The sequence below is a fragment of the Cryptomeria japonica genome, chromosome 7 (assembly GCF_030272615.1).
Source record: "Cryptomeria japonica chromosome 7, Sugi_1.0, whole genome shotgun sequence".
In the NCBI taxonomy this organism is placed as follows: Eukaryota; Viridiplantae; Streptophyta; class Pinopsida; order Cupressales; family Cupressaceae; genus Cryptomeria; species Cryptomeria japonica.
The window spans coordinates 117,112,762-117,120,885 of record NC_081411.1 but is presented as its reverse complement, the minus strand read 5'-3'; the positions used below and the strand labels follow the sequence as shown (position 1 = coordinate 117,120,885).

The 8,124-nt window shown below is 33.6% G+C and overlaps 1 protein-coding gene across 1 annotated transcript; it reads left to right on the top strand.

Annotated features, from left to right (window-relative positions):
- The first annotated feature begins 5,530 nt into the window (after positions 1-5,530).
- LOC131040623 (transcription termination factor MTERF9, chloroplastic) lies at positions 5,531-7,207 on the top strand. The gene has a single exon (XM_057973580.2). The coding sequence runs from the start codon at positions 5,769-5,771 to the stop codon at positions 6,813-6,815; it is 1,047 nt and encodes a 348-aa protein (XP_057829563.2). The 5' UTR covers positions 5,531-5,768; the 3' UTR covers positions 6,816-7,207.
- Positions 7,208-8,124: the final 917 nt, after the last annotated feature.

The following is an 8,124-nucleotide window of genomic DNA, read 5'->3' as shown; positions in this document are numbered from 1 at the left end:
CATCTGCAATGTTGGATTCAGTACCGGTTTAAGCTTTATCTGATACCATAACCAAAAACCTTGCTGGTAAATGATTCTTCTTTCACAGAATAGTCTTCGCTCTGCTTTGCTTCTTATTCGCTCTCAAAATAGATACTTCAAAATGCATAAACAACTATCTGGTATCATAACCTACAATATCTCATATACCGCTAATTTCATTACCTAATTACATTCATCTTATTTTTCTTACATAACAAACTGACCTACAAGATCTCATACATATATGAGTCTTTACAATACATCATATCGGCTATACAAATATATTTACAATACAAAACAATATTATTTCCGAGTCGGCTTAGACTGCTGGTATGAACTACTGTCGGTGTAGACTGGATGCTGGTGTGAATAAACCTTGTAGTGACTGCCCGTGCCAATAGGTGAAGTTTGTTGCCGGTAGAACATGTGAACCATGTAACCAGTTGGTTGCCATCAATGACAACATCAACCATTCTCATCTGAGTGTATAATGCCAACAGTAACTACTTAGAATAGATTCCTAAATAGCCACTTAACATAACTAACTTTTGATAACCATTTAGGATAACTACCTAATTAACTACTTAAAATAACTACCCTTTACAAAGAAAAGTCAGGATTAACCTAACTTTCACAAAAGAAAAGCCCAAATTCTAACTTTAATTACAAAAAGTGACATGTCATATTTTCGAAAAGGCTACTTTTGAGAAAGGATGACTCATCATATTTTGCTAGAACAAGCACTTTGTCTTCTCTTGATCCACAAACTACCTATTGATCAATAACTTTAAACTTCAAGAAAACATATTCCAACTACTACATCTGACAAAGATAAAATGCCCTTCATGCTATGATGCATGCTCCCACACAAGCAATGATGAAATTGACAAATGCAGTGAACTTGGCTTTACTCCTGCCGACATCATTTGCTTGGAAGTTTCTATCAATTTTCAAAAAAAATATTGTGTATATATTGCAGAGCATGAAAGTGTATATGGTCACAACTTCCACAAATTATTGATACAAATGCTCTACATGAATTACACAACAATGTATCAACTCCCCTTTTTTTTACCATAATCTTCAACTTCTGGCAAACAATGTAAGTCTCGATAAGCAGCAAGGACATACACTGCATCCACCAAGAAACACGTCCACACAACCGTCACACCTCTAACTCGACCTATTGTATTTGCTTGAAAGTTTCTAAAGCCTTTTCAACAAATTCATTCTTTGTATATGTTGTGATGAAACAACATTTATTTGATACATCATGCCGAATATTTCACATGCCTCGGCTATGCTTCCACATTTTTTTTATGCATGTCTATGAGAGCATTTGTAGCAACCACGTCACACTAAAATCCTCCATTTTTTTATGCTTTGATTGGTCTCCAAAACCAGCTCTAAAGCTTCCCATTCTTGCTCACAGGTTACCTTTGCCTAAAGGTTTATGAGGCCATTTCAACATCTTGATTTTGTGTGCATTCAGCAATCTCATTTCATTTCGTTCCTTGGGATAGCATCTCATTGAAGAATTTTGTCAAACAAATCAGGCCACTTGGTCTCTTTGCATGCATTTCAACTCGTGTAATATCATTTATTTGAAAATTTGTAAAGTCTTTTCAAGGGATCTATATTCTGAAAATCTTGTGAATCATTGCATTAAATGGGACGCAGTATCTTTGAAGGCAATCTATCAAATGGATCTTTTTCTATGCAAATGCTTTCATGACTTGTAGTCATGTCAGTCGGAGCATTTGAAATTATAATATCAAATGAACTTCTACTATCTGGTGTGCTTCGGTGGGTGTCCATAACATGTAGTCTTGCATCCCATAAAATGGAATCAATTTGAAATATTTGTCGAGCATTCTTAACACTTTCTTATCTCTAATCGGCATGGTAGGGTAACTACAAATGAAAGCATTCTATGAAATGACATGTCTCTTTTAATTATTTTACAAACAATTCATGAGCGCTATTTATGCCTCCACATTTTGTATGTACATTTGCTTCAATCTGGAAATTTGTTGCTGCTTCCATTTAGGTACGGAGGTGATAATGTTAAATATCATCATGGAACATGGCCTTACACTCACCATTTGCATTCCTTCCATGATCTTGGTAGTTAGATTTGTTGAGAAGCTCTTGAAAGCATTTCATCATAAATATTCGATGTTGAATCTTGAAATTGTGGTAGGGTTAGTTATAATAACCAACCTTCATTTGAGATGATATCAGCTACTTCTTGACAAAAGTAACTTGTCGATGAATGTTCTTCGCAAACTTTGCATTAAAGTTGGCTATCTTGCCGGTTAGAGTTCTTGATTCCAATAATCACCCACAAGTATGTCGTCATTTCCTAGAGAGCCAATATACTAGTTTTAATAAACGTTTGTATTCATCCATCGATGTATTAGACAACTCGATCAACTTGTCGATGTATGAGATAGAATGAATAACTCTTCCATGAGTGAGAATACATCGGTGATTTGTTGTAGTTTACAAAGTAAATTTGTCGATGGTGATTTTGACTGTTGAAGACAATTATAATGTGCACTGAAAACTCCTCCTTCGGTGAGTCTCACAAGTTCGGCAACTTGTGAAAGAACACAAAATTTCTGAAAAGAATCATTCAAATCATTTCATGACTTGGCCAAAAGACACAACTCGCCTATGGAAAATAACAAGATAAATTGCTAGATAAATATAGATGATGAGAAAGAGTACATGCTATGATTGTGGAATGTGTCTTTACACCCACAAATTGTACTTGCTCGAAAGTTTCTCAAACCCCAAAAGTCCATTTTGTGCAAAACTTGCAACCATTGCATTCGATGGGATGACATCGATTTGATACTTTTTGTTGGTCGCTTCCTTGCATGCATTTCTACCTGATGCATTTGCTTTGAAAGTTTCTAAATCATTTTAATCATGGATCCTGCTCTATGAGTGTGCCATGAGACCACATTTCTTTTGAGGTGTGCTGACAAATATTCCATGAGGTGACATCACTTCAAATAATTCCACCAAAAGATGCAGAAATCAACTATACCCTTGCTGGTTGCATTTGTTTTAAAGTTTATTTCTTTCAACAAACTAATTTTGTGGTTCTGTCAAGTTAGTTATGATAACTAACTTTTCCAATCGACTTCTTGGAGAACTTTCCAAACAAGCCAAAAGCACCTTCACTTCCCTCTTTGCATTTCGTGAATCACTTGCTAGCCTCCTCATCGATGATTTGCACAAGTGTCGCAACTTGCCGATGAGTTGATGATTTGTGAATGATGGCAGATACTTTATATCATTGAGATCTTTGAAAACTGCAACAACTTTTCATACTTGTAATGCATCAGCATCCTTCGAGACTTGAACAACTCACCGACAAATGAAGAACTAAGTGGAGTGAATCAATCTCTTTCAAATCTTTGTAAATTGACTGATAAATATCATTTTGATATGTAATTTGATGAAAGCTCTATCTTCAACAACTTAACTTCTTTATTTCATTGGAAACTTGGACGGCCTGGGCAATTATGCGAAGTGACAAATCAAGTTTTAATAACCGCTTCATTTGGTACTTGTTGTTATACATTTGAGAGCCTCCTTAAAAATGCCTATGCATGACATATCGATGAGAATACCTGACAATAATCTCAATTAAATGATATGTTTATGAACACATTTGTCATTTTTGAGAGCTTTACCATTATGGTATATCATGCAATCATGACATTCCTTGAGAAATACTTATTATACTACTCACATGCCTAGTATGTGCCTTTGCATTTTGCAACTAAAACTCAAAGAGCTTGTAGATGATGGAAGATACTTTTAGTGAGGAGGTTATCAATCTGAGGAGTTTGACATGAACGTTTAAAATTTTGCAAGTTAAAAATAGGGCTAACAGTATGTATGTATGTATGTATGTACATATACATCTACATATACATATACATATACATATACATATGCATATACATATACATATACACATACATATACATATACATATACATATACATATACATATATATATATACATATACATATACATATACATATACATATACATGTGTGTGTGTACATGCATACACACACATGTATGTGTGTATGCATGTATGTATGTATGCACACACACACACAAGAGAGAGAGAGAGAGAGAGAGAGAGAGAGAGAGAGAGAGAGAGAGGATCTTACCAACTTTCCTATAAGAGTCTCGTAATCAATAAGAATAAAAGATTGGAATTTGAAAAAAGAAAAATATTATAATTACAACATGAGGACCTATCATGTCGATTGTTTAAACTTTATATTCACAAGCCATCCATAAAATGGCAAATCAACGACGACTATTATTTTTAAAGGTAAGCTCCACTATAACTATAGTTCGAATAATAATGAAACTAATGTATGTTGGGTATATTTTTATTTTCAAAAAATAAAAATAGAAAGAATTTTAAAACTAAGACTAATTTTAGAAATCTAAAGTGTAATGTCAATAAATCAAGTGATAACTTCAAATTAACTATGCTTCCAAATATAGGGATCAAAAGACAAAAGAAAACCTCTAAATCAAGAAGATAATCAAGTCGAGGAAGTGAGAAGGATAGGAAGAGGGAGATATATAGGGTTTGAGGTGAATGTGAATGTGTGTGTGTGTGTGTGTGTGTGTGTGTGTGTGTGTGTGTGTGTGAGAGAGAGAGAGAGAGAGAGAGGATCTTACTAACTTTCCTATAATTTTAAGCCAAACTCAGCAATAAATTAATATTAGTATGAAAGGATCTTACTAAATTTTCTAAAAGAGTCTCATAATCAATAAGAAGAAAAGATTGGAATTTGAAAAAAGAAAAATATTATATTAATTATTCACAAGCCATCTAAAATGACAAATCAATGGCAACTATTATTTTTAAAAGTATGCTCCAATATAGCTATAGTCCGAATAATAATGAAACTAATGTATGTTGGGTCTATTTTCAAATTGCAAATGAAGCATAAACTTATGAGAAACATATATAGAAGTTCATTTTCTTGTAGAGGATAACATATTTTTTTATTTGCGTAATTCACTTATCAAACCATTATCGAAGGGAATACAAATATACTTAAGTAATAATAAGATCTCCCTACAATAGCCTTGCATAAAAATGGTATAATATGGAATTAGCATGAATTTTTTCATTTTATATTTTATATTATTAATTCTAAGCAGATTCATAATCTTGTTAATATATCAATTTTACTAATTCATGATTTAGCACGTTATTAATATTCCTAATAAGCTTATTTTGTATTAAGTATAATATTAAATGTTCATTTAAAATGATTTATTTTTAATTGTTTGTTTTTTGTTAAGTATTTTATTAATTGTTCATAAAATATTAAACATAATGCAATGTTTCAAGAAGTAAAGTATGCATATATAGATGTTAAAAAACAAGATATATTGGTAATACTATTGTTATGGGCAAAATAATTTCCCTAAAATGAAAAACTCTTACTCCAAAATAAAGAATAAGAAAAGTGCTGTGGGGAGCTAAACGCAAAGAAGGGGGACATGATGAGCTCAGAAGGGTTTTTATGGAAACGTTATAATCATCTTGTCTGAAATGCCTGCTAAGAAACCCTAATCCTAGATGATGAAGAAAGCTTTGATCGGATGTCTTTAAATCTCTCTGGCCGCCGCAAGTTGCAGTGACGAAAATCTCGCTCTCCTCTGCTCGTATTTTTCAATAGATATAATGGTAGTTCTCTATCCTAAATGCTTTCTTTGTTCAATAAGATGTTTTTCAAGCTTCCCTCCAACAATTTCGCTGCAATCCTTAAGATTTCTACAGTTCTCACCACTTTCATCACCATCATCATTTCCTTCCACTCCCTTCCTCAATGTCATTTCAGGTTTTTTAATAAAAGAATGTGGGTTTTCCTCTTCTCAAGTGACAACTGTCATGAGAAGACAACCAAAGCTGTTGAGAAAGAAATCCGACCACACTGCTAGAAAAGCCATTCATCTGTTGAAGGATTTCGAACTTACTAACAACCAGCTTAAGAGCCTCATTGTTAGAAACCCAACCATTCTTTCGGCCACTGCGAATGGGCAGTTGAAGCCCAAGATGGAATTCCTGAAAAATTTGGGCTTGGCTACCCAAGAAATGCGACAAATTATATGTCGCAACCCCAGATTGCTTACCATGAGCTTAGAAAACACTATATATCCTAGAATCACCAATCTTAGAAACCTATTTGGCTCAACTGTACATTTGTGTCTTGCTCTCAAAACGGTATCTGAGCTTTTGACGACAGATTTCGAGAAGCAGGTGAAACCTAAAGTGGAGTACGTGAAGAATAATATAGGCATTTCGGAAGGTTCCAAAGCATTTTTGCGAGCCCTTTATGCAATTATTAGCCAAAGTTTTGAAACCCTGGAAAAGAAGATTAAGCATATGGCGAGCCTTGGTCTGGCAGAGGAGGAAATTCTTCTAATTCTCAAGGGTAACCCTATAATATTGAGTTGTTCAACTAAGAAAGTAAAGGAAAACATCGATTTCCTGATACACATTGCAGGTCTTATGCCCAGGATTTTTGCTCCATATCCTCTTTTTTTGAGTTATAGTGTAGAGAAAAGGCTCAAACCCCGTTATGAAGTCTTCAAATATCTGAGGACAAACCAACAATCCAAGCCTCTACCCAGTCTGACTAAAATTTTTCAATTAAGTGAGAAAGAATTCCTTAAAAGATTTGGCCAATACGATACTGAAATCAAGTCTAACGATAATACAATCTCCTAAAGCAAGCATTTTGGAGCAGTGATGGAATTTCAAAATAAAAAATTATCAGATTCTTCAAGGATTGGACTGGTGTTGAAGGGCAGGGGACAATTCTAGGCCAAGGCATTGTTATAACTTATCTTTATCTTCTAAGTTTCGCTACTGTACCACTTTCATGAAGAACGCTTTTTTCCAACTACTGATAATTATCAAAATGTAATAAAGGACTCTCTTATGTATCTATAAGGCTTTTGTAAGTTTCATCATTTTGATGACCACTGAATGTTATATATCTGTAAGGCTTTTTTCTTGCTTTCTGTGTCAGTTATGGACAAGATCTAGACCGATGTCAATATGTTGCCTTTGTTTTTGCCAAGTATGGCTTCTATGTTACAAGTTACACATTGGAATCCTTACATCACTTTGCAATGCTATTCAAAGATTCCTCCAGATATATTCAAAACCCTGATGCCATGCCACAAATTTTATTTGTACCATGTCTAAATAATATCATGTATAAGGTATTTTATTCAGTCCTTCAATGTCATTGTAAAGAAAAACTATAAACGGTTCATTAGATCAAATAATGAAATTCAGGCATCAAAGGATTCAAGACTCTGTAGGTTATTCTTTTCCATATGAGCTATGGACATATTTTAAATGGTTGAAGGATCTGTCAACAATCTGGTAAATAAAAGTGAATAGAATAGAGTCATTTCTGGATTAATCCTTCAACCTTTTGGTAGATATGATTTGATCGCAAATTTCTATTGCTCAGAATGCTCAAATGGCATCGAATGAAATTCAAGCACTCTATTTTTTCGTATGGATTATTTCTGGAAAGTCTACATGCTTACTCATGTTATTCATGAAAAATTTGTATAAAATTTGATTCCAACACAAGTGAGAAGCAATTAGTAACCAGAGTGTATGCTATGGATTTGCTACTTAGGCAGCAGATGTGGTTATAGGATCTTTTGGTTGTCAAATGAATTTATCATGACTTTTCATGCTGGGCTTGATGTTTATACTATTGTTAATACTTTTCAATTAGTACTCTTATGCATAGATGATCTCCAATCTGTTAATCAGATATTCATAGATCTCCAATCTGTAATCATACACATGTATACATCGTAAAAATGGATCATGATCTCGATAATTGATCACATAGCATGGTCCAAGAGTTTGAGATAAATTTTAAATGTATTACTGATATTTACCAGAAATATTTTTGTGGAATATGGTTTTTAAAAACTTTTACACTCATAGCCAAATCATATATCAAGCTTGGCAAAAATTCTCAATATACTTCAACTGATCACAATAT

Coding starts and splice junctions, on each gene's coding strand:
- LOC131040623 (XM_057973580.2), top strand. CDS start 5,769: ATGGTAGTTCTCTATCCTAAATGCTTTCTTTGTTCAATAAGATGTTTT.